At 41.8% G+C, this 27,950-nt stretch overlaps 1 protein-coding gene across 2 annotated transcripts in view; it reads left to right on the top strand.

Annotated features, from left to right (window-relative positions):
• NUDCD1 (NudC domain containing 1) overlaps positions 1-27,950 on the top strand; it is a 139,204-nt gene that overhangs the window by 2,670 nt on the left and 108,584 nt on the right. For both annotated transcript variants that reach the window (XM_067537396.1, XM_067537395.1), the window contains exon 2: positions 12,356-12,510. In XM_067537396.1, the coding sequence (XP_067393497.1) occupies positions 12,356-12,510 (155 nt within the window). The remainder of the gene's footprint in view (positions 1-12,355; positions 12,511-27,950) is intronic.

Below are 27,950 nucleotides of genomic sequence, written 5' to 3'. Positions count from 1 at the left end.
ATAGCTTGTGTAAACTCCTGTTGACTGCTGCCGAATCTCGGAGGTAAGTGTAGACAGGGTCTCACAGAGTTGTGTGTGCTGTACTAAATGAAGGAACCTAAGAGTATGGCAATAGCTAAGACTTCCTGAAGATGCATGCATAGACTTTGCCGTATTCTATTCTGGCAGAGCTTCTTAGATGATGCGGTAGTAAGATCAGTAAAAGAATCTCAAATGCTCATGTGTGGAACTTTATTCATGTGAGTACACTGGAGACTATGTGCTGTCTAAAATCAGAGGCTGGAGAGTGGCCTAAGTAGACCAATGGTCTAATCTGGAATTCTTGCTCTTCCATACTATATATTTGTATTTATATTATGTTTGTTTACTGTACAAACTGGACCTTGGGGCAATTTAGTTGGTGGAGTCTGTTCTATCAGAATATTCTTGTCTACTTTTCGCTAGACACTTATAATGCAGTACCAGTTTACTAAAGTAACCATTTATGAATAACTTCACAGCAATTTACTGTTTGACTTCATCAGAGCTTTACTTTTACAATTGACTTTGATGAGAGAGAGAAATCTGTTGTATAAGCACATGTATGTAAGACTTCAGCTGTATCATGAGCACACACAAACTGTTAAAGGACCTTTATTAAGATTGTAAACTAAGCACTCAAAGTGAGGAAATGCCAGAATTATGGTTGCCTGAGCAACTTCAGTTTAGACTCCCTTTGTGTATGCATTATAATGGTCACATACAATTTTTTCCACAGGACTCCCTAATAATGTTCTTTTAACACATTTTTTGTGTGCAATTTCAAGCTATTTAAAAAAGTAAACTGAAAAGACAAATTCCATCATGTCATGTTGAGACACACGGTTTGTCAGCAGGTTTGGAATCTTAAGATCCACTGCAGAGAGCTCCACTACTTGAGCTAAAGAAGTAACTGGTAGCATTAGTAGGTTATCACTCGCTGTGTGGACCAGCACTAGTGGTGGGGTGGGACACTTTGCCAGTTAGTTTCACAGATGTTTTAGGTCAGCAGAGGAATAGTGTGACTTGAGAATCTTGGATTCCATTCCAGGCTGTGGAGGAGAGTGTATTCTAGTGGGCACAAAATGTTCTGTTCTAGTTCAGTCTCTCCCACACTTCAGGCTTCTCATCCCAGTCCCTTTGTCTTCATCTAGCTAGTCCCAATCCCTGCCCATGGCTCCTTATCTGATTTCAGCCTTCCCTCCTCCCACATTACTGGTTCACAGTTTCCCAACCCCTGATTCCCATCCCAGCTTCCAGTTCCAGACTCCACACATGGCTTCACGTCAGTGATCCAGTGCTGGTTTCCTTCTCCCCCTCCTGCCACCCTCTAATTCTAGTTTTCATCTGCTCAGGTTCTGCTCTTGTTCCCTCTGCATTCCAATCAGGCAGCTCCCTCCTCCACTCTGATTGGGCCAAGTAAGAGGGCATTAAGAGCACAGGAGAGACAGGCTCCTTGCTCTCAGTTCAGGTGTCCAGACCCCGATCTGGGGCAGCCTAGAGCTGCAGTTGCAGGAAAAGCCCTGTTCAGCCAAGACTGGAGCAGGTTCAGTGTGGTTGGGATCTTTGGGGAATTTAACTACTCAAATCTAGGAAGTCTTTACTGAGCATGTGTAAATTGTGATTTTTACAAAGGCTTTTAACTTTGACCAAATGTGGGTGGATTTTCTCAGGGGCTGCAAAAGGCACTTCTCTGATACAAAGGTCACGCCCATGCCAAATTTTAAACCCTTGCTGCAAAGCATGGGGCACTAGAGCTGTTAAAAGAAAAAGTCTCCAGAATTTTTAAAGTGTGCCCAACAATGTATTTTTCAGAAATGGCTGACATTTTCTCCCAGAAAGTCAGCCCAAGACAGTTTCCCAGCATGAAAATTTCAGCCCAAACAAAAGTGTCCACAAGTTTAGTTAAATATGGTGCTCCTGTGACTAATACGGGTGCAAAAGAAAACCATTTAATTTTTACTGTAAATTAAAAAAACCTTGCTAATAGTTTTTAAAGTATAAATAAATGAACATCAGATTGGAGGTAAACATGATCAGACATACTTTTTTCTCCTGAAAATTTTGAACGTGGGTGAAAGTATCACCTAATTAAAAACGTCAAGAAAATGTCAAATGCATGATCAAACTGATAATGTCTGAAAAATATTTAAGGAAATTTGTATGTGGGAGAACCCTAATGTACTGACTTCTCTCAACTTAAAGAAACCTTCCCCTCTGCCCAGCCTAGAAAATAAAAGAATGAGACAAAACTCTTTAAAATAAATCAATAAAGTTGGGATATTAAATAATATGGTCATTAATAAGAGACCTCCATGAAATTATCCTCTTCAGCTTTCGTCCTGTAGTGTGGGTCACAGGGTGGAAGCTGTCAACTTCTGGGAGTTGCAGGGACCCCGGAGCTCTCAGCTGCCATAAGTGGCAAGAGTCCCGGAGTTCTGGGTAGAGGAGGCGGCTCTCAGCCACTGCAGGGGCCCCGCAGCTCTGAGCTGCTATCGGTGCAAGAGTCCATTGCTGTGTGCAGGTGCAGGCAGTGGGGACCTCCCGGCTTCAAGCTGCTGCAGGCAGTAGAGACCCCGCGGCCCCCAGCCGCTGCAGGCAGTCACACAAGCGTGAGCTGGGGCGGACCCTGGAGCCCCAAGCCACTGTGGGCAGTGGGGGCACCCCGCTGCCATCATGGGCAGACCACGGGAACCCAGCGGCGGCAGGGGCCCTGCATCTCTGAGCTGCGGCTAGCTGCAGAGTCCGCTGCTTTCTGCCAGCGCGGGCAGCGGGGACTCCCGACTCAGCCGCTGCAGGCGGTGGGGACCTTGCAGCCAGCAGGCAGCCCTGCAACTCCATCAGGCAGCCCTGCAGCTGTGAACAGGGGCTTTGATGGGCGGTCCACAGAGCCTCGTTGGCCCTTGCAGCTCCCACCCGCCCCAGGACTCCCCACAGCTTCCAGCACCCCAGACCCGCCTCAGGCTGTGGGGATACCCTGCAGCCTCCAGCCTCAGCAACGCACCCCAGAGACATCACCCATGGCCAGGGTGGACATCAGAGCCCTGAGCCACCACCGGGAATCCTGGAGCAGCTACAGCACTCGGTGGGGGACCCAGAGCTGGAACTCCCTGTGATTGCTGCATCCTCCCTCTCCTGCAGTGAGACTAGGTCTCTCATTCTCCACCCTCAGGCATTTGGTCAGGCTCCCGCCCCCCCTGTTATTTTTAGTAGAAGTCACAGACACGTCAGGACTTCCGTCAATTTTTGTGTATTGCCCATGACCTGTCCCTGAACTTTGCTAAAAATAACTCTGCCAAAATCTTAACCTTAGTCATTAATGTAACTTTAGAACTTTTAAAACAATAGCCTTTTTTGATTGTGAATGTTTTTATAATAGTCACACATACACCCCCTAAAATAATTCCTTAGCTGTGGTGAATATTTAAGTATTTCACCTGTGTGTAAGGGTTTAGAAATTAACTTTTTCATGATATGTTCGTTCTTTACTCTGCATTCAGAATCTCTTCATTCAGAATATCAACATAAAAACTTTTTTTTTTTTTTTTGAGGAAGCATTTGCCAAGTATGCCATTGTGTGATAGGTGACAGCAAAACTGCACAATAACACAGTCCACTGTTACACGGTTCAGAGGCACTGACTGAACAAGTAACTTCAGGTCAGGTTCCTTTCTTTCCATGCTGCCACATCTGGTGATACGGTTATTCATTATTTAATATTTATGTTTAATTTCTTAAATCAGGTTTTAAAACAAATAATTTATCCAGGAAAATATCTAAGGTCAGATCAGTAGGAACTATGCAGCCTATTTGGATCCAGGGAGGGTGGTCCTCGGCCTGTCAGAAATTTAAAGGCCTCAACCTCCCTCAACTGAAGGAGGGGCCACAGAACCAGGACACAACTTATTTCTTGGGACAACAAATGAGAGCTATGCTGATTAACACCAGCAGAGAATTGTTCTCCTCACCCAGTATTTTGTTAAGCATACATGAAGTACCAGGTTTCATCCACAAGGTGGCATAGCAAAGCAAAGAATAGCGATATGTGGGTGCATAGCATTTCATGTCCAAAGTGAAGGCAAATTAATAAGCAGTTGTTCTAAAAATGTTTACTAGTAGTTTTCTCAACCTAGAGTATATTCAAGACGACAAAACATCTAGAAAAGCTTGTATGACAGTTACTTTTCTCTGTTGGTTCATTGGACAATGCTTAGGATGACAGACCATGATCAGGTTTCATTTTAAAAAAATCGCTTTTTGGACAGTGCCCTATCAATACAGAAAAATAGTAGCAAAATTAATTACAAAAAATAAATCCCAAAACTTTCAAATGTGGATGAGGAGGCCTTGTTCCTTTTGAAATTTCTTGACACTCTTCTTAAAAGGCAAACAAAAACACACTGCATAGTGCTGATGAAGATGCTGATTTGACTGTCCTGGAGGAGTGTCATCATATTACTCTGTCAGGTCCTTCCTAACCAGGATCAAGGGGCATATAACATTTGAAGTTGGAAGTTAGTTTGGTGGTCTTTCCTATTAGGTCCTCTGCCTCTTTGCTGAGACTGCCAAGAGGGGTACAAGCTGTTCTTTTTGGTGTGTGCGTGTGCGTGTGGTGTTTGTTTTTTTGTTTAAAAAAAAAATGTGGACTCCTGTCCTCTTGGATCTGAATGAGACATCAACTCATTATGCTGGACAGTTGTCAGATGGTAATGATGTTTGGTTACTAATCTGGATGGATTTGAACCAGTGAATCAAAGGCTGCGTTTCCTGAAGCCATTGAATCCTTCAAAATTAGCTTTTTGTAGAAAGAACATTTATTTTCTGACTCATCTGGCTTAAATTTTCAGTCATTTTCTTTTAGCCTAACCTCTCTTCCTGATTTACCTTCCTTTAATCTCTTGGCGCCGTCTCCTTTTTTTCCTCTCTACTTTTTTGCTTCATCTCACTTCCATCAAGAAAACTTGAGCCTTGAGAACTATAGTTTAGCACTTCCTCACATAAACACTACTTGAGCATTTGGTACATGACAGCAGATGGCACTTGTGTACAAACTTCTTTTATTTGTTGAACCTTCCTAATTTTATTTACTTAGAGCTGAAATGTTTCTTAAGCAAAATTTTTTGGTATAACCTGAAGGACACTGACAAGAATCTTATGTGTTATTCAATATAACCATTAATTTGAACATTTAAAAGAAAGTACAATTTGAGACTTTAAGTCCCACACTTGGGACCTGTTTAATAACATCTCAATTTCATACAATACCTGACTCCAATTTATAGATAATTTATATAAAGCAGTTTCAGGTGTTTAGTGCTTTCTGAAATTATTTCAGGAGGGAAAATTAAACAAACTAGACCATTCATTGACGCACGTGTCCAAAGCATCCAGTGTTTTGTGAGTAATTAGTCATTCCAGATCAATATATAATCTTTTTATATGCTGCAAAAGCTCTGTCCCGCATTCTCATGCGTCTCACCCTTTTTCATAACATAGCTTCATAGCAGTTGTAGTTGCATAGACGGAAGATTGGGGTTCCATGAAGTGCTTTGAATGTTGGGACAAAAACATTGAATGTAATGCTATATTGTAGAGCGAACCAGTGTGTAGAGCAGAACATTCTTAGTGCACGCTATTGATTAATAGGCAGGTTGCTGAATTCAGAACCAAGTGGACCTTTTTCTTAATTGGTGGCTTAATTCCTGGGCACGATGCATTGCAATAATAAAATTGTGAATGTGTGAACTGCTGTGACCAAATCGGAATCTTCTAATATGAGGCACAGACTTCTGGCCAGTTGTTTTTTGAAGAGTTTTTAGCAACTGTGACTATTTGTCTGATTTGACTATTAGCATCTAAAAGCAACAAGAGGTCCAAAAAGACCCTATGATGATTGAATGGGAAGTTAATATGATGGAGGAGGTTGATACAGATATGGGGAATTCTTCACAATGCCTCTTTCCCCCTCATGTAACCTCTATTTTGCAGCAGTTTAGTTTTAATAAACTATTGATAGACTTGACAGAATTCAATTTTTTCATATAATTTTCATGGATATCTGTTTGTTTTTAAGCAATTTTCTGTTATTGATTTTAAATTTTCAGTTGTGCAATATTATGAGTTTTAAGCATTTTTAAAAATTTTTGTCTGTTTAAATTTTAACAGTCATGGGAAGTTATAGGGAGGTGGACAATTATTTACTGTCAGTAAATGCTGAGATTCAAAAAGTTAAAGCTTTAAAACTATTAAAGCACAAATTGTCAACATGTGAAAATATGCAAAGTAAATATCCTTAAATCAAACTCTATTTTCAAGAATCATTTTTCTTTCTTTGTCTACCTGTATATTTCAACTATCAATGGAAATATTTTTCCTTGGTTTGTGTGTGAATGGTGAAATTGATGTTTACTGACATTTACCAATAAAAATCTAATCCTCCCTTTTCAATTGATCTAGGTGCTGATGGCTCTTAAGTATCAAGATAGTAGAAGTTAATGCTGTTAGACAAAACCCAGCTGTACATTTTGCTATATACTGATGGCACTTTTACTTCTACTATTTAAAAATCTCCCCCTTCAGCTTCATGTAGGTGTTGAATAGGATAGAAGTAGAGGATTGAGCTTTGTAGGACTCCACAAGTGAAGGTCCTAGAAGTGCAGCAATAATTGCAGTTCAACCCTGTGGATTCAGTCTGAAAGGAAGGAGTGGAGCCAGCTAAGCATTCTATTCATCCCTTCTTTGTCTCCAAGACACATGAGATTTGATGGCCAACATGATCAAATGTCAAGTAGTAGCTTGATACTTGTATCGCAGTAATGCCCAAAGTGTTCAATCAGGATCCCACTGTGTTAAGTGCTTTAAAAACACACAAGAAGATGTGGTTCCCCTTCCCCCAAGGAGTTTACAGTCCTATGCAGAGACTCCCTTTTCAAGATAGAAAAACATAAGCAAAATGCTAATGGTATCTATCTTATTTATTTTCCCTTATCTAGGTGCTAACATGCTGCATGATTGCTAACCCAATGTGCCTTTCTTCCATCTTGCCTATCCCACAGAAAAAAATTTTGCTCTGTGTGAGTGAAGCAGCCAAGCACGTCATGCTTGTATTACGAAGGATGGTCTTTTCCTCATTTTTAATATAAAACTTTGTACTTGCAATGGATCCTCAGGAGTATAAGTGCATTAAATAAGTTTGATTAAACATGATTTAGAAATAAGTTTTAAATCCTAGAAAACTGCACAAGCAGCACGTGAATTACCACACATTTTGAGCACTGAAGTGAATTAATATTTATATCTCCTTGGGTAATTGCAGCTTTCCTAGTAAGTCCTGTATATTCTGGCAGTAAGACTGAAGAGAAAAGTTTTATATTCTATATTGCTTTATTGTTCAATTATACTTACAAAAATGGTATACCAAATCTGCAGAAAATAAATATTTGGGAGGGAGAAAGCTTGTTTGTGCTAATTTGATAGGCTACAATGTAATAGAAGTTGACTAGGATTTTTTTATTGTAAATTGTGATTTATAATCCATTCCCAGGTAAACCTACATAATAGGACTGAAATATTGTAGTTTAATTTCATGTATGTGCCATAAAAGGGACACACAAATGGTTTACCACTAACCAGTTAGTCCATTAATATGAATTAAAATTGATCATTGTTAGGATCTCCCTCCCCATTCAGTTCACACCTGCTCTTCAATCTTCCCTTGCCACTTCCATCAGTGCCCATTCTAAGGCTTTTTGTATCAGTACCTTCCAAGAATGTAAAACTTGACCATTTAAATAACTGGACCTTTTCTGGCATAGCTATCTCGTTTCATTTTTATATCTAAATTGTTCTTTGTAAATTGATGTACGTGTTTCTAGAATTTAACGTGTTATGGAAACACTAATATTTTATCAAGAGAAAGATACACTTTTGCAAGAATGAAATTTCTTTTGTATTTTTTTTAAAAACCCTGAAACATATTTATACTTTTACACTATAGCAGGGGCAGTCCATTTTTCTGGTCAGATCCAAATTTCTTGATCAAGGTATAATCAAAGTCCAGACTGCAGAGAAAATAATAATAAAAAGTAAATGAAAAGATTTTGGGATCCATTCAAAAGTGTCTGACGGTCTGGATTTGGCTTGCAGTCTGCCTATAGACTACCCCTGCTCTAGACCCTGGTCCTGTTAAGATTTAAGCATATGCTTAATTTTGGGTAGTGTCATAGAAATTAATGGGATTACTCATATAAATTAAGTCAATCTTATGCATAAGTCTTTGTGGAATCAAGGCCTTAGTGTCTGATTTTTCCTTTAACCACTGTTATCATCTTATGATGCTTTCTCCTTTACTTATCTTTATCTTAAATGTGCCTTGGACCTAACTGACTTTTTTCTCTTACACTTACCTTATAATACACAGCAAGGTTTTGTTTCCACTGAAGGGACTGATCTTGAAAACAACTGTTTGATTCCTTTAGCATATTTAGAGTACACAGTGTATCCACACAGACACGTGTTCCCAATGGTGAGCCCCCTACCAATTCGTATTAGACTTGCTTTGAGCTAGGCTAACCTTTTTGCCAATCTCTAATGGTGCAGTGCCACTGTAGAATGGAAGTGTTAGTGTAATAGTTCCAATGGTGAAAATAATCCTCCAGCTACCATCCTACAGTATCCAATTCAGTCATCTTTCTATACCCAGCTGCACAGAGATCAAGTTTGCTGGAAATTGCAGAATCTGTTCTTCCATTGCCATGGATGTGGAGAGACCTAACCACAGAGTTGTCTGCACAGTTTCTTAGTGTGGGGGAGGACAGGGATTTAGGAAGCCTATGCAGTGACTTCAAATGTTGTTTGTAATGGACAACAGCTCAACTGAGACCCACTGCAACTCACCACAGAAGGTGACGTTGGGGATGGTGAGGGCATGTTTACATGGATCCATTGGTCTGTCCAAAACAAAAGGATTAGGGCTTAGCAGGAGTGCAAGCTGTAGTAGTGGCTGTGAAGCAGCTATAGCTGGGGGATTTCTGCTCACAGCCACTTGAAAACTCCTCTCCCCAAAACCATTAAAACTAATTAAGCTGTATGTTGGCACCAGGAATTTCCTGTAAGAAAATGACACATTTTATTTTAGAATGCATCTGTTTTGAATATCTACCTATATTTTAATTACATTAAATTCTACCAGGAGCAACAGAACTGTATTTGGTGTGTTTGAAAAACATGTTACCAAATGAGACAATTTATCATTGCTTTCTAGGTGAAAATGCTTTAAACGCTTCAGTGTGTGAATCCTACTAAGCCAAAAATATTAGTTTTGCTAATATATTAGTACATGAAATAGATGTTATCAACTTGGTTCCACTGAAATAATTCTTGGATTATCTTTCCTGTGTTTGTTTAATTACAGTATATTCACCCTGTTCTCTGGTCTTCTCATTTTGGGGATCATAGCCATGTAGGGCTGGAAGGAATCTCAAGAGGTCAGATTGTCAAGCCCCCTGTGCTTAGGCAGGACCACCTATACCTAGACCATCCCTGATGGGTGTTTGTCTAACCTGTTCTTAAATCTCCATTGATGGGGATTCAACAACCTCACTTGGAAGTTTATTGCAATGCTCAACTATCCTTATAGTTAGAAAGCGTTTCCTAAACTACATCTCCCTTGCTTATCGCTTATCCTATCTTCAGTGGACATGGAGAATAATTGATCACTGTCCTCTTTATAACAGATTTTAACGTGTTTGAAGACCTGTTATCAGGTCTTCCTTCAGTCTTCTTTTCTCACAAAACATTCAGTTTTTTAACCTCATTATGTCAGGATAACATCTCTTTGATAAAGCTTCATTTCACAAACACTTCTAGAGTCATTTGGCAATAGCTGTCTTTAATTTCTCTGTAAGTGCTAACTATTGTAAAATATTCAACTAAAATGAACGAAAAATAAGAGACTTACTAATTCCAATCATCGCTGGTACATGGCTTCCCCTTTCTTTCTTTTTGATACTTTAAGTGAATCTTCTGAAAGTCTTGTGGAATGCGACAGAGAAGCTGAAAGCCGTTGTACAGTTTTGCATATCTGTATGATTTGGGCTGCCATGGGGCTGCTATGGTTAGTTTGTAAGCATCAATAGCTATGAAAAGGCAGACATACACAATCATTTTATAAAGGTTTTATGTAACTAACTTTCTAGGTGCTGGCTACCCTGGTCTGAAACCCAGATGTCATGTGGTGATGTTGTTGTTCAAATAACAAATATCACAGGATCTTTTTCAGGGGATAAGGCAACAAGCCACGTTTATTGTGAATACAAAAATTTGGTAAACAGTATCAATAATGCAAATACCAGGGAAACAGTATCAACACTAACAATATCAATATTGTGCTTTACCTAGTGATTACAAATACAGAGATTCTTGCTAATAAAGTATACTTCATTGACACATTTCAGTTGGTACTTTTATTCACACTCATACACACAGACAGGGAAACAGACAAACATACATAGGGGTCTCGCAGATGTTATAGTTACCAGCCTCTTGGTGCTTGTGGTAGTCACTGGCCAGGAGACTGTAGCACGAGGGTAAGGAGCAAGGTTCTGTCGATGCGCATCGGTACTCCTGGATGGTGTGGTGATGTAGACCTGAACCTGCAGCCTTCATCTTTCTGTTCCATTTTATAGGAAAAAGATCTCATGTAAGTCTATGGGTTTTTGCTCTGTCATGCTGCATCTGCATTTGGTGTGATCCTTAATCACCCACGTTGTTGCAAGCCTGATCAGATTTTGTCCTTTGAAGTGGGCTGACTCCAAAGTTATCAGGGTGAACTCCTCTTTGGCCAGTTGAGTGGTAAAAGTTATTACCTTCGCTCCTTTCTTCCTCCCTCAAACGTTTGAGATGAGGCTGGTGTTTTCTTCATCCTGTTTCGACATCTCTTACTTACACCAATTGTTCACTCACTCTCCCTGTCTACACCCACCTCAATTGCTCAGCCATTCACACACACTCCAATCACTCAGTGCACACTCCTAGCTGAAGAACTTATGTCTTTTAAAGCAAAGATTATTTCATTTTTGACTTAAGCACATATAAAATAGGATTTTTACAGATATTCTGAAAGCGAATAAAATCAACAGATAAAATTGTCAGTGGAGTGGTTTTACAAATAATCTTAAAACAAATAGAATTATTCAAAGTAAAGACAGACTTGAATTATTACTAAATAATAGGATTTAGAACCATGTCAAACTGGAATGTAGGACTTAGAGAATAGCTTAGACAAAAATCTGGGATGTGTTGTTCCAATGATATGCAGTAAATGAATATTTTAAAAAGACTGAAGTGAACATTTCTAAAGGTAGAACAGTAAGAGTCAGTTGAGGTTTTAGCTTTTGTTTAAAGGTACAATGTATCAGGCTGAAGTGCCTCTTGGTAGGAAGAAGGGGGGGTGTTTGTGGCTCTGTTCTTTCATGTATTTCATGAAAAACAGGATTGAGCCAACAATGTGTGCTTGGGTTTTGCTTCTTTATCAATGATTTTTCTAGGAGTGGGAGGATTAAAACTTCTCATTCAGAGAAGTGAACCTGCTAAACTACCCTGAAAAAAATGCTGAGAGGTTTTCAGGATTGCGTTGGGCTTTTTTTGAAGATTGGATGGATGATTATATTTTTCAAGGTGCATGGTATATTTGCTTCTCTGAAGGAGGTATTGGTAATTTCCGTTAGCTGTGAATAGTTTGATGTTTATTAGACATGAGGGACATTCTCAAGACTCCTTCAGCTTCAGTGAGTGAGTTGGAGCCATATACCATCAAATAGTGGCACGGTGGCTAATGTAGTCAGTTCTGGTTGAAGTCTTCCGCCTTTGAGTGATTGTGATTGGACCAAGTGTCTGGATTATGCAAATTGCACACCCTGTGGTTTTGCAATTGTGATGGAGGTAGAGTAGAAATTTTTTGCTTTCCTTACTATGGTGGAGTACTTCTGTCAGAAACCTTTATGGTCTTGATGAATGGAATTGGAGTGGGTTTTGCACTATTGATGATCTCATCTGGTGAGAAACTTCATCTGCTGAAGTTTCATGGTGATTTCCCCAGCATGTGTGGGAAAGGGACAGTGGGGAGCCAAGGCATCCGTGGTAGTGGTGATCACGTGATCATTTTGCACTATTAGCCTGTTGACAGTTGGGTGGCTTGCCTTCCAAATTTGTGCTGAAAACTTAAAGATTTTAAAGTTTATTTGCATGCAGACTGGCTTAAGGAGACTGAGGATGGGAGGAATTCTGTTTAACTGCATTTTCTAGTTGTTAAAATAGTCTTTCTGGCTTTATTTTTCAGCTGTAGCAGAAGTGAAACTTCGAGATGATCAGTATACCCTGGACCACTTGCGTGCCTTTGGCATGTATAATTACCTACACCTTGATTCTTGGTACCTGGATAATGTCTACTATGTTGATCAACTTGGAAGGGTTATGAATTTATCAGTGACGCTGGTAAGAATAAAATTTCTTTTAAAAAAAGATTAAAGGGATGAGATGGGACATCAGAACAGAAAATAAGAATAGTATGCAAGCACAAAAACTGAAGTGTGTAGAAAGGGGGGAAAAAATCTATAAGGGAAGTCTAGGGGGAGTTTTATGGCCTGTATTATAGAGGAGGTCAGACTAGGTAACCACCACGGTCCCATCTGAGCTTGGTAACTATGACGTGGAGAAAGAGAGAGAGGTGCAGGGTAGGGTGTTGGGATTGAAACAAACAAGGAAGCGATGGGTTCCAGTACTGTTTTCTTCCAGTCCTCCTTTTACAGAAAAGTGTCCTACTTTATGTTCATTCTGAAAGGGGAAGAGGAGAGTGCTCAGTGGTTGGATGAAGGGAAGAAGAGTGGGTAACTTTTTCTAATTGGCAAAATGTTCCTCCTCAACTCTCCTTGACATGTGTTCTTCGTTTAATTTGAAAATCTCTTCATTGTACAAGCATAAGAAGAGAGAGGTTGTGCAAGTGGGAGTTAGTGATGAGGGCATCTTTGGCATACACAGACCAAAAACTTAATTTGGGCCAAGTAGATGGATGAAGGACCTTTGGGTTTACTCAGCAGAATCTGAGTAAGCTAGACCAAACCAGAAAAAAAATGGTGGTTCTCTGGTTTTATATCAGCAGTCTCTGGTAGTAGAATCTGTCATATATTTTCAGGCTGCCTTATTTGGATTCAACAATTTTCATTATAAGATAATTCTATATTCTGCAAAGGAAAGCACTACCTGGACACACTGTTTCTGGTACGAGTCTGATATTGACCTAACAGTAATTGTAATAAGCCGACATTGGGGTTCACAGGGTATAGGGGACAACATTACTGGTGATATTAACTTTGTAAATGCCATTATAGTAGTATTTCTAGCATTGGACATGCCCTTCCCATGTGAAGTAAGTCTATCTTTCTGACATTTGAGGCTTATATTTAAGTTGGACAATCTATACAGTAATGTGATGTAAGAGCATGGTTGAAAATTGGTGTTAAACTGATGTTTTGATTGATTCAATGATTTTCACTTGTCAGTATGATTTAAACATTTTCTTTTGGTTAGATAAACACTTTGTTCATAATGAGATCTAGTTAATTGAAACAGCAGTGCTTCATGTATTTTCTTGATGAACATTTTACAGTAAGAGGCAAAATAAAATGCTGATAGATCATTCACGTAATAAAATTTTCTCTGGTAGTGAATGACTTAGGGCAGCTAATTCCGTTTTCACAACAGTGGTAAATTTATATAGCAAGTCAGAGATATCGTGCAACATTGTTATAGCTTGAGTATTATAGAAACTATAAAATACAACATTTGTCATTCACTATTACTTTCCTGTTCCTTTCTCCTAATATCCCTGTGTTTTGGTGGTGGCGTCCTTACTGAAAAGCAGGTTTTTCGCAGGCTATGCTTGGGTTTGAAATGAAGGCCGTTAAAGACATTATGAGTGGGAAGGAATATCTGTAATCATTTAATTCATTTAATTACAATCTTGTAGATATTTAAGATAAGTGGTGATTACATGTACTTTCCAATTTACCTTGACTGAAAGCATGTTAGCTGCAATGATGTGGTTGAAAGGTGGCATTTTTACAGACGAAAATGTAGGGGTAGGCGATTCTCTTGTTGATTCTGGACACTTTGTGATCAGTGTGAACACCAGTGAGAAACGGTATGCCCAATTTGCACATCAATAAAGTTTAATGTGCAAGGTTTTCTATATATATATATATTAGTTAGATACAAAGCCTAAAATTAACTACAATATATCATACTCACTAAGCCTGGAGAGCTAAGCAGTTACTCAGAAGGCTGTATATAGGAACGGCTTTCTTCAGGGGCCCTGCCAGGGAGTCAGCGGAGCCTCTGGTCCAACCAGCAGCACCTCCCATGGAGTCAGGTGTTGATGGAGTGCCTCCCTTTGTCTAAGTTGTGACTTCTTATATCCTTCCATAAACAACCTTCACCTAATTATCTCTCATCATATATGCTAATTACCTACATTGGGTTTCACCCTTAACTACATTCCATTCTCACCATATAATTGGGATCATTAAAACAACATCTGGTGATAGGAGGGGCGGAGTAAAAGTATGCCCCTTGGCAATAAAACAGTGTACCCCAGATGTTCAAGGATAATTTGTTGTTCCCATCACTGTTATCTATGTGCAGCTGCAAGCATACAGTATCTGTATTTTGTCGTCTTATGTGCCATGCTATGCAGAAACTAAGACATCTATAAGGTTACTCAGTAGTCCTATTCATCTCTGCCAACTGGAAGATGTCATGCTACAGAGGTCAGACTAGCCAAGCAAGCAGCTGAAGCTATGCTAGGCCTGTAGGACAGTGGTCAAGCAACTCAAATTGTACTGGACCTCCAACAGTCTGACCAAAGGGTTATCCAGCTACCCTATTTCACTTGTCTGTCTTCAAATGGCCTAGACAACTTGTGTATTGTTTTGTCACTTAACCTTTATATATGCAGTCTTCTGTATTGTTGCTTTCAGCACCCTGCAGTCTTTTCGTACTGTTACCTCTAAATTCTATGGAACTTCATTTAACCCTACTGTCACACACTTAAGCCAAAACAACGAGAATCCTGTAGCACCTTAAAGGCTAACAAATTTCTGCGGGCATAACTGGTTGCAGCCCACGAAAGCTTATGCCCGCAAAAATTTGTTAGTCTTTAAGGTGCTACAGGATTCTCGTTGTTTTTGCTGTATACAGACTTAACACGGCTACCCCTCTGGAACTTTACACTTAAGCCAGTTACACTCAGTGGCAGGATTGAGATATCTGACACTTTAAAACTGAGAAGGTGAGTCTCCATGGCCATGCTAATCTATTTCAAGACAAAGACAAATCTGTGGGCCAAAGAAAACAACCACTAAGGCTATATCTACACTACAGCTTACGTCTGCATAATTTATGATGCTTGGGGTGAATAAATCACCCCCAGGGTGACATAAGTTACTCTGACATAAGCACTGGTGTGGACAGCTACTGCTGCTAGTGGGGGCTGGAGTAGTTCAGCCTTTTCCCATTGGCTTACAGCGGCTGCATTAGAGAGCTTACAAAGGTGCATTGCTACAGCTGCACCACTGTAAACTCTCTAGTTTAGGGATGTCTTGAGGGATTAAGGGGGTCCACCATGGCAGTTCATGGTTTAAGAGGGAACCTGAGTTGCTAATTCTGTTTAGGGTTGGAAATTGGAGCATTCAAGTGTGTGGATGGGTCGAGGCTCAGCTCAAGAAAGAGGGGAGCCTCAACCATGGTAGGCCTCCATAGTAGGGCTTGCTGGGAAAAGAGACATGCTATAAGCTGCTTTCCTCTTTCATAAAGCAAGGCCATAGAAGGACTTGACAGTCTCTCCTAGAGATACAGAAACTTTACCTGTACATTTTGGACTTTGCCAAAGTTGGGAGGTATGGCCAAAATAGAGAAGGACCGGGATATCATACAAGAAGATCTGGATGACCTTATAAACTGGAGTAATAGAAATAGGATGAAAATTAATAATGGAAAGTGCAAGGTCATGCATTTAGGGGCTGATAAGAATTTTTGCTATAGGCTGGGGACACATCAGTTGGAAGTCATAGAGGAGAAGGACCTGGATGTATTGGTTGGTCACAGGATGCCTATGAGCTGCCAATGTGATGTGGCTGTGAAAAAAACTAATGTGGTCCTAGGATGCATCAGGTGAGGTATTCCCAGTAGAGCTGGGGAGATGTTATTACCCATCATACAAGGTGCTGGTGAGGCCTCATCTGGAATACTGTGTCCAGTTCTAGTCTCCCATGTTTAAGAAAGATTAATTCAAATTGGAACATGTGCAAAGAAGGGCTACTACGATGATCCAAGGCATGGAAAAACCTGCCTTATGAGAGGAGATTCAAAAGAACTTGGTTTGTTTAGCCTAACCAAAAGAAGGTTGAGGGGAGATACGATTGCTTTGTATAAATACATCAGAGGGATAAATACCAGGGAGGGAGAAGAATTATTTAAATTCAGCACCAGTGTGGACACAAGAACAAATGAATATAAACTGGCCATCAGGAAGTTTAGGCTTGAAATTAGACAAAGGTTTCTAACCATCAGAGGAGTGAAGTTCTGGAATAGTCTTCTGTGATGTTCCTCTCTTAATCTGGACTGGTGAATCACTGTGTCACCCCAATCCCTCACTCTTGGAGCAAGTCTTACCCTGCTTTGCTGTAAGAACTCCCACTCCTGGGCAGCTCACACACAGCCTATGGCATGTAAGTTGCTCTCAACTCAATGAGTGAGTGACTCTAGCCAGCCACTCATGGGATTATGCAATGGTCTGACCTCAGGCAATATCCCCAGTCCCAGATGCAACCCGAGGAACTGCCATTTTACAATGTTCAGTGTTGCCCACCGAACACTGCTCGCTCATAAATTTGTCAATTTATCAAATAAATTGATATGCACCAGTCTTGTCACTTCAAATGGAGTCTCTAACACACCTTAAACCAAATGCAGTGTTTTAGATAAAACAAACAAATTTATTAATTACAGAAATATTTTAAGTGATTAATAAGTCAGAAGAAAACAAGTCAGATTTGATCAAGAGAAAACAAAAGGTAAATCACATTCTGAACTAAAGCTTAAAACTTTCAGCAGCCTTACACGCTCAGGGGATTCTCACCACAGGCTGGCTAGTTTGCCTCCAGTCAGGACCTCCTTCTGTGATCAGCACTTCAGTTGCTTGGTGGTGTTTATAGATGGAGGTGGAAGAGAGAGAGAACAGCAAAATGTCTCTCCTTTTTAAAATGTTCCTTCTCCCTTATAGGCTTTGCCCACCCCCTTCAGAGTCAGGTGATAAACAATGTCTGTGTATGGTTCCCTCCATGTTCTGAGTCACTGAGGTCCTTTGTGGATTTGTTTGTTGACGTCTAGGCTACCCCTTTGTTCCTGGAATATCGAGCCAGGTTGTTCTATACAAGCCCTAATGATGTACAAACTGCCCTACTCAGAGTCTTGTTTGGGTATGTTTTAAGCCGTGAGACACATCTTTGGGTATATCACATAGCAAAGCCTCATAACCATACACATGACATTGCAACAAACATATTACTATAACAGTAATGTTCTGTACATCATGAGCATTCCAGAAACATCTTACGTGACATACTTTGCATTAAACAATACACAATTGCACTGTAAGGGTGATCATGGGTGGTGCAGTGTTTCACACCTTCCAAGGAGAGCAGTGGGGGCAAGAAACCTAGCTGGCTTCAGGACTGAACTTGATAAATTTATGGAGGGGATGATATGATGGGACAGCCTAATTTGGCAATTAACTGATCTTTGACTACTAGTGGTAAATATGGCCAGTGGCCTGTGATCGGATGTTAGCCGGGGTGGGTTCTCAGTTACTACAGAGAATTATTTCCCAGGCATCTGGCTGGTGAGTCTTGCCCACATGTTCAGGGTTTTAGCTGATTGCCATATTTGGGGTCGGGAAGGAATTTTCCCCCAAGACAGATTGGCAGAAGCCCTGGTGGTTTTTCGCCTTCTTCAGGAGCATGGGGCATGGATCACTTGCTGATGGATTCTCTGTACCTTGAGACTTTAAACCATGATTTGGGGACTTCAGTAACTCAGTCATAGGTTAGGGATCTAGTACAGTAGTGGGTGGGTGAGGTTCTGTGTTGTGCAGGAGGTCAGACTAGATGAACATCATGGCCCCTTCTGACCTTAAAGTCTATGAGTAAATCTCAGGGGAGAGTTAGTATTCCCAGCAGAAATGCCTTCGAGAAAGAAACCTGCCCAATGGTAAAACAGGACCAATTATTTGCAGTTTTACTTTATTACAGGGGTGAGAGAGAAAGGGTTTATGGACCCCATCGCACTGAAGTCTAACTTTTTCCTTGTTAAAAATAGTGAAATACTATATCCAACTATACATTTTTGAGCATTTAGTCAAGAACATAATTGCCCTTCTTTACAAGAGACAGTAATTGGCATCTGCCTAGCGTAACCATACATCCTGTTTTGACCAGGACAGTCCCCTTTTTTAGTTCTGTCCTGGCCATCCCTATTTTTTTTTTTTTTTTTTTTTTTTTTTTTTGCCAAAGCTGGGCATTTGTTCCTGACTTGTACAGGAAGTAATCTTCTCCATTGCTGCCGCTCTCCGGCTGCAAGGCAGAGTAAAGAGCGGCAGCTGCTGTCCATGGGTCAGCTCTACTAGGGCAGCCCTGGGCTTGCTGACACCATCTGCTGAGCCAGGGGCTCCCTGTAATTGAGATAGAGCTTGGGAAAAGTGCTGGGGATGGGCAGGAAAGTGACTGTGCACAAATTACCCCTCCTCAGCCCATCTGTGATCCCCCTGCGACTCTGACTCCCAGAGCTGCTGCCCTCACTGGCGCACACAGGCTCTCGCTCCCATTAGGGGGAACTGATACAACTACAGAAAAAATGCCCCTTGGAAATGGGACACAGATCAAGTCTCCCAGCAAGGGGGGGAAAGGGTTAGACAGGGAAAGAGGAGAGAGAGAGACTGTAAAAGGTCAGCAGGGGAAATAAGTTGGGAGAGAGATTCCCAGCTCCCAAATCTACTCAGCTCCATTTACTTAGTCATCCCTGGGTAGATCCCTCCAGTGCTGTAAGCATGGATTTCCAGTGCTGAGCACATCACAGATTCCCCTCTCTGCCAAGGGGGCTTGCACAAGGGTTTCCTGTATTCCAGGCACCTGCCTTACTGAATAATTGCATAAATTCATTGGTGCTCCTCCCCACTGCTTCTTTTAGAGGGACACTTTTGTGATTATTTTCTCTTCTATAGGGGGTAGGCAGTGCATCATTTATCTGCGTGGAGAGATGGGAACGTCACACTCATGTGCACTGTTAAAATAACCAACGATGCCATGATTATTATATTCTCCTCCTCATGACAGTGTTGCCTTGCTGCTGAGCGAGAGATGGCCTGGGTTTTATAAGCGAGCTTTCCGGTGAAGGAGAAATCAGTGAACAGAGTCTAGGTTAAATCTAAATGTGACTTGCTTTATTTACACAAATACGCCAGCTCTGAGGCAAATAGCACACAGGCAACCCTGTCCTCCAGAAATCTCAGCACACACCAATGCCTCGTTCCCAGGAAGCTACCCTATGCTAAGAATTGCCTCCGTATACAGAGAATAAAGCAGTATAAACTCTTCTGTCTGCCGCAGCTTCTCTCCCAGGAAAACTGTATCACTGAACTCAGTGACATGATTGTCTTCCAAAGACTGGACATTTGCTTGCATGCTAAGAAAAGGAACCTATCAGCCTTTGTAGCAAGCAGGGCCACCTAGTATCTCCCACCATAATAACAATTCCTGGTGGAAAGGAGCCAGGAGCTCTTGGGGGAGAGAGGAGTTTAGCCTCCAGCGCTTCTTCAGCTTGGTGCTTCTCTGCTGAGGCTGTGGCGCATAACATTAGTGAGGGGCAAGGAGGCTGGGTGAGGGATGGTTCTTGGGATTTCTTAGAGCTCTGTACAGCTCTCAGATGCCCCGAACACCCCAGGTGTTGTGGGGGGTGTGTGTCCTTTTTCCAAAGCCCCTAAGTAACTGAGGATTCAGATCTGGAGTCTGTCAGTTTCCTGCCCCTTCCCTGGCAACAAGAAGTGACTGGAATTCTGAAATAAAGTGAATTAGGGAAGGGATTCCTCCTCCTGTGAGGCCCTGACTTGAGGCAAAAAACCCTCTGTGAGAGTAGTGGATGGAGAAGCTAATACCCCCACTATCTCTCTGCCACCTGGCTGGTGGCGTCAGGGATTCTGTGGTTACTGCTCTGGGATCCTGTTCTGCATTTCCAAAGTCCAATATCCTCACTTCCTGGCTCCAAGATCAAAAGTACTCACGCCATGCTTTGCTGCCCAGATCCCAACCCGTATCCATTCCTCTCCGTCCTCTCTTATTGGCTCAATTTGGGTGGGGTGAGGCTTGGCCAGCCCTGCGCATCCCGTTTTCAGTTTAGGGAAATATGGTCACCCTACGTCTGTCGTATGCAGTTAATTGAAATCGTATGGTTATTTTTTCATAGTACAATGCACTCTACAGAAATCCCTTGATAACCATTAGGGAAATGCCACGAAGTCTTATTAGTATTCTCCCATGAGTTTTTTTTATTCTATTTAAGTCTGTGATTACTTGTCACATCCTTATATTCTAAGCAGAGAAATCACTTGTTTCATGACTGTTTTGTATGAGATGGAGAGACCTTTTTAAAAGTGTGAAAATGAATTTGTGTACAGAAATAAATTACTCATGAGTATGCCTCAGCACTTTTATCTATCAAATAAGATCATATTTGTACATAATATAGCTTCCAACTAATGAGCTAGTTAAGTAATGTCACCATTGACTTAAGTGGCAATATCTATCAAAATAAAAAATGAACTAGAAGAAAAAATATATTCTAAGTCCAGATTCATTTTTCAAGGGGTTAGATCTTGTGTCCTTCCCTCATTACTTATCAGATAAAAGAAGCAGGTAAATAACTTCTTTTTAGCTAGGGTGGACAAGATATGTACTTCTGTAACAACTTTCCTCTGAGGATCACAAAGTGCTTTATATACATTGGCAATGTCCAGACACACCTGTAATGTAAGTAATTATTATAACTAGCTTACCAAAAATGCCATCCACAAATGCAGAGATGAGTACAAGGAGGTCTTTGACACTTACTCAGATAACAAACATAAAATGAAAAAGATGAGAGCTAATTATGATCATCTGTAATTGTTCTAAACTGTGTTCTAAGAAGTGGTGTTTAGAACACTATTTAAACTTGATTGAGAAAGAAGTAACATTATCTTAGCCAAAAGCATAATGTAAAAATTCTTCCACTATCACATTCAGTCCCATGGTAGTTAAATGAAAGGAGAACTGATGCTCCAGTTTCTCAATGACATTCAGTGGAATTCTTGAGAGTATTGTGCTTCTATATTTGCATCCAAGTATCATATGTTAAAACTTGTGTTGAGGTTGAGGAAGATTTTGTAAAATGCATATATTTTGATCAACAAGAAAATCTTCAGAGGCACTTAAACTAAGGGCACGTCTACATGAGGACAGGCAGGAAAGTTAAGGTGAATTAACTAGAGGTGTGAAATGAAAGCACATTAAAGAACATTAAACCCCTGTGTGGACACTTACAGCAAGTCTACACTACAAAATTAAGTTAACCTAAGTTAGGCTGATGTACAGCAACCACAGTAATTACTGCGTTGTTTCATGTCACACTATGCCCCTTCTGTTGGTAATGCATGTCCTCACCAGGAGCGCTTCAACTGACTTAACTGTGTGGGGTATTATGGGGCACTGACAGCTGGAGACTCGCCCATGCTTTGGGGGCCAATGGCCAGAGCTGTCAGCCCCGCACGGGGATAAGCTTGGGCTGTCGGCCCCAGAGTGGTGGGGGGAGAGAGCCCCAGTTGTGAGCCCCACACGGGGCTGACAGCCAACAAGCAATGTAAGTAAGGCAGTGTCTACACAGACACTGTTACCCTAATTACATTGACCGAAGAGCTGCACCTCTCGCGGTGATGGAGTTATTAGATCGGTTTAGTGGGTGACTTACGTTGGTGGGAGCAGTGTTGTAATAATATATACACTTACAGAGTTAGGTCAACATAACCTGCTTTATTTAGAAGTAAATTGTTTTTATTTCTTCTTTGAGTGGCTGCAGATGTGTATTCCAAACGTGTATGAGTGCCTAGCACATACAAACCTGGAGATGCTTTTTTTCCTGCAGCAGTATCCGTTGGGGGTAGTGTGCATGCCCTACGGTCCTTGTGGCTCCTCTCAAAGATATATAAAGTTGGCATTGCCCTCACCCCTCCCCCACCAGCTGTCCGGCACTGTAGGTTATGTGGCGTTCCTTGAGCCTCAAACATTGACCATCGTGTGGGCTCTCTATCCCTGATAATGACCCTCACACATACTGTTTATTGTGCCTTGGCAAAGGCCATGTTAAGGGGAAGAAAAAAAAAAAAAGAACTCAAGTTGCTGGAGACCTCCACTGAGACTACCTCAGCACTGGTCAACTGTCCTCAGATATCCACCTCTACTGGAGTAGAACCTGGGACTCTGATTCCTCCTTCAAGAAGAGGAATGGGTTGTGCGTTGCCTCTGGGTGTCCCTTGTAAAAGGACTCCTAAAACAGTCCAGAGATGCCTGAGATTGAAAAAGGCTTTGTCCTCCTCTTCATTTAGAACAGGACATCAGCAAAGTATCCAGGATTGAGGTGCCAACCTGTGTCTTCATGGTACCAAGGTGGGAGGATACTGGCACCATAATGTTGAGTCTGGAACCATCTGCAGGATGGCTGTCTACTTGGTACCTAAAACCACCACTGCAGCACCATTACTTTTGGTGCAATCGACCCTGCAAGCTTACATGGTAGCATCAGACTTGCTTTGTCTGTATGGGCATCCCTTGCATTGGCATTGGGCTGGTATCAGCCTACTCCAGGCCCTTCATCCTCGATAGATTTGAAATAGATTGCCTTCAGGTCTGTCACCATTGCAGGCACCATCTGCAGTTCTTGTGCCAACTGGGCAGGTACTGATCCACCCTTCACCCTTGGCACAGTCTATGTCAACCTCCACGCCAGCGTCCTCAGTACTGGTGGATCCCTCAGAGTGGGAACCGAATGTGTCTGGCCCCTTGGCATTGGTCATGTACCCATGTCCTGTATGGGCCTTGCAAAAGCATCTTGGGAGCTAGCAGGCCTTGCAGCAATACCAGCTGTAGTTCCTCCCACAGTACTTACGTTAACTTTCCCCATTGGACAGTAGACAAGTCAGGTTATCCAATAGCCCTGGCAGTATGGCACCTCCCATGCCCACTGATTCAGACAGCATATCACACTCTGGGTTGGAGTCTTCCACCTCAATGAAAGAAATCCAGACACCTGGTGCAACACCAGCACTGAGAATGGAGCCATCCTTGTTGTAAGGACAGACTATTCTGGTCTCCAATGCCATACCGTAAGTTATAGTGTCTGCCCCAGGACATTTGGGGTGCTTTTATGTTCCCACAAATCCAGATGCCCTCAGCTATTGGATGTATGATTTCCCCTATCCACAGGTAGCACGAACCTTAGAGCAACCTCTGCCACAAGCACAGCACAACCTGAGCTGTCTTTTATGGAGAATCCTTTGCCAAGGACTGGCCTATGCCCCAAGAAGCACCTTCGGTTCTAGTGATCCTGACCTCATCCTCTCTGAATGATACAGTGGCCCTAGATTCAGCTTCTCCAGGTCCAGAGGATTTCAGATCCTACCAAGAATTGCACAGGAGAATGTCTGCAGCTCCAGGTATTCGAGCTGAAATGGTACAGGAAAATACTCACAAATTGGTGGACATTCTTCAGTAATCATTAATCAGCATGGCAACCCTTCCCTTCCCTGAGCTGATGTCCTCTTGCAGCCAACCAAAACTTTGTGGCTGGACAATTGGTACCATGTCCTGTCCCAGGGGTTTGAATGTTTCTACTCTCACCCAGCACCAAACTCCCTGACTGTCATGGCTGCTAATGAGAGGTCACAGCAGAGAAGGCTTATGTCTACTCCAAAAGAAAAAGAACCTAAAAGACTGGACTTATTAGGGGGAGAGATTTATTTAACTGCATTACTCCAAATGAGGATTGCCAACCAGCAAGCTCTTCTAGTGAAATATGATTTTCTTAACTTCTTGATTGGAGGGCCAGCAGGTGGAGAAGACCTTGCTCCAGTCTGCTCTCTACATTGCAGACTCTTCCTCCAGGACTATCACCTCTGCAATTATAATGAGGAGGGCATCCTGATTGTTTAATTGTAAGATGACAGTTGCTACACAGCAATCCACTGAGTATTTGTTCTTTTGATGGACAAATCAGAGGAAGTACTGCACTCCTTTAAAGATTCTCAGGTGACACTTTGCTTCCTGGGAGTTTATACCCCAGTCACTCAGAAACACTTGTATAAGCCTCTACTGTAACAGTACCTCAGGCAACACTTCTATCCTCCTAGACAATATGACACTTCTAGGTGGAGACAGAGGCTACAAAAAAGGAGGGCATCTAATTCTAGCTCACCTCAATCATGCCCTCAGTCTCCTGTAGGGAAACAAACCTTTTGACTTGATCTTCAAGGACAATAGGGCAACCAGCCTTGATCTACCTTCCCCTCAGTCCAGGGACAGATGATCTCACTTATTCAGTGCTTGGGAGGCAATAACTTCAGATAAGAGGATCCTAAGTACTGTGGGATTGGAATATTTGATATAGTTCCTTTCCATCCTTCCTTGCCACACCCCTACACCATCCCTTTTCAGGACGCATCTTGTATCTCATTTCAAAAGGTTTGAGTTCTCTGGGCCCTGGGAGTTATAGAGGAAGTTCTCCTCCAGTTTCAAGGATGTCCATTCCCATTGTTCCTGATCCTGAATTCCAAGAGGAGATTGTGACCTATTTCAGGCTCCCAAAAGGTCTATCAAGCAAGTGAGATTCCACATGGCTTACCCTAGCATTGATCCTTCTCTCCTTAAATTGCAACAATTGGTTTGCTGTCCTCTGTCTTTGAGACAAGTATTTTCACATAGTGCTGCCCACCCACTGAAAATTCCTCAAGTTTGTCATAGGAGGTTGCCACTGTCAGTACACACCCTTTTGGCCTGTCATTGGCTCCTCATGTCTTCTCTTGTCTCAATGACTGGCTGGTTTGGGGGTCCTCCCATGATCAAGTTTGTTACCATTGTGATGCTGGCTAGATTGGGGAAGGGGGGCATTTATTATATTATTTAACATCAATATGTCAAAATCATAATTCATATGATATATGCCGTGTCAGGTACCGTTAGAAGGGCTATAAGGTGCTAAGTAAGATGATAATGTTTATATTCATGTGTTGTGTGTAATGGAAGTTATGGATATGTTTGTATCTGTATTTCATTTTGTACTGTGTTTCTGGGTGACACCCCAGACTGGATGGCTGCAGCACTAGCCTGTTTAATGGCCCATTAAGGAAATTTGCGGGTACAATGGGCAGAGGGGGAGAAGCCAGGGATATACCTGATGAGTCACCAGGACTTACTCATGTGACCCTAGACGCCATCTTATTCCTGTAAATTTCCACAAGCAGCATGGCAAAGGCAAAAAGACATAAAAGGCAGCTGCACCACATCCATTTTGTCTCCAGTCTTCACCTACCTCTGGATCAACTCATCTACAACTAAGCTGTGAATCAAAGGACTGAGGCCCATCCAGGTACTGGATGTACACCAGAGGGTCTATACTAGCCTGCAAACTCCACAATTCTACTAGAAACCTGATATATATGGACTTTCAAATGAATTGTTTATGTCTGATTGATTTAATCATGTATCACTTCTGTTGTAGTTTTGTTTCTTTCCTTTTATAATAAACCTTTAGTTTTAGTTACTAAAGGATTGGCTGGCAGTGTGGTATTTTGGGTAAGATCCAGACTTATATTGATCTGGTACTGTGGCTGACCCTTTGGGGTCAGGAGAACCTTTTTGGTAAAGAGCATAGAGTTTTAAATAACTGGTCTCTTTACTGGACCTAGTAGGTGATTGGGAGCCAGAGACTGAAATGCAGTAAAGGGGGCTGTGTATATTTTTATTTTAGATTCTTGATAACCAGTGTGGGGAATCAGAAGCATTGTTTGTGGCTGGTTGGGAAGTCTGACTTCAGTGTCACCCACCAGTGTTGAGAGAATCTGCTCTCCTTTTGCAGCCTGCCCTGTCCTTGGCATTTTCAGGTGGCTACCCTAGGCACGGATGAGTCACAACAAAGTCAAGTACATCATTAGCTTTTTCAGTCAACTGGATCTCATCCTGAAAATAAAAGACAACGGTCACTCCCTATTCAGAAACACAAGTTCTTTGGGGCCCTATTTGATTTTATGAGACTGACCACTTTTCTTTCCCAACAAAGATTTTAGACAATTCCTTCAGGTCTCCCCCATCCACCACATCTCAGATTTGCCTGAGATTGTTAGGCCACATGGCCTCTTGTACCTCTGTAACCAGATAAACAAGATTGTGCCTTTGGGCTCTCTTCAGGGTTGGCTGAAGTCAGTCTGTCATACAAGCAAGCACCATTTGTACATTTTAGTCTGACTGCCCACCCACCTGTGCAATATCTCTAGAGTGGTGGGTGAGTCAGAACAATGTATGTGCCGGTGTCCTTTTTTGCCACTCTCCTCCGGCTGTGAGAGATGTCGGGTGCCTCACTAATAGATGTGGTGCTCACCTGGAGGAGTTCCAAATGCAAAGGCTCTGGTCAGATTGGTGATCCAATTTACATATCCGTGTCATTGAGCTCTGGGAAATTGAGAGAACTCATTGAGCCTTGTATCCGGTTTAACGATCCAAATTTTGACTGACAATACTGCAGCAATATATTATCTCAGCAAGGCAGGGAGGGGTTTGTTCCAATGAGTTTTGTCAAGAGGCATTGAGCTTTTGGAAGTTTTGCATCACAAGACGTCACTGATAGCTGCACAGTTACCCAGCTTCCAGAATTGGCTAGCTGACTTTCTTAGCAGGAGGCTTTCTCACAACCATGAGTGGTCTTTTGAGCTGTGTGCTGAGGCCCATCTTTCACACGTGGAACATCCCTAATGTTGATTTGTTTGTTACAAAAGAAAACAAGAAGAGTCACCGGTTTTGTTCTTGGGAAGGCCACAGTCCAGGCTCACTCACCAATGCCTCGGTGTTGGACTAGAGCCTGTTTCTAATGTACATTATCCCCAATCCAACAGGTAATTCACAAATTGAAGCGAGACCATACCAGATTAATCCTGATGGGCCAGTGCCTGTCCAAGACAGTATTATTTTTTGGACCTCCTCAGTCTCTCTGTTCAGCCTCCTCTCCCTCTGTCCTGTCTCCCAGAGCTTCTCTTGCAGCAACACAGTCTGCTACCATCCAGATCTGTGCAATCTCCTCCTTACAGCATGGCTTCTGAATGGGTAGATGAGGAGGAGTAGGCTTGTTCCTTTGTGGTTCAATAGATTTTATTCAACACCAAGAAGCAGTTAAGAATGGTCTGTTTACCTGGCCAAGTGGAAAAGTTTCATTTGGTCCACTTCTCATGGGATACAACCAGAAGAAGCAAAAGCACCTTTTACACTTGAAATCCTCAGGCCTTTCATTGAGTTCTCTGAGGGTGCACCGTGCTGTGATCTCTGTTCTCCATTCCTCAGTACAAGAGGGCTTGGTATTCTCCAGTCCTCATATGGCTAGGTTTCTCAAGAGTCACTCAGCTCTGTCCACCTATTAAAGACACTGAATCATATTGGACTCAACACTGTATTGGTGGTGCTTTTGGATCTGCTATTTGAGCTCTTGGCCACTTGCTGTTGGCTTCACCTAAATCAAAAAATTGCTTCTTCACAGCC

Source organism: Emydura macquarii, unplaced genomic scaffold (genome assembly GCF_026122565.2).
Source record: "Emydura macquarii macquarii isolate MOO-44397 ecotype Brisbane River unplaced genomic scaffold, CSIRO-AGI_Emac_v2 contig_383, whole genome shotgun sequence".
NCBI classification, from domain to species: Eukaryota; Metazoa; Chordata; order Testudines; family Chelidae; genus Emydura; species Emydura macquarii.
Note: the sequence above shows the minus strand (reverse complement) of the source record. Positions and strands in the feature narration are given on the sequence as shown.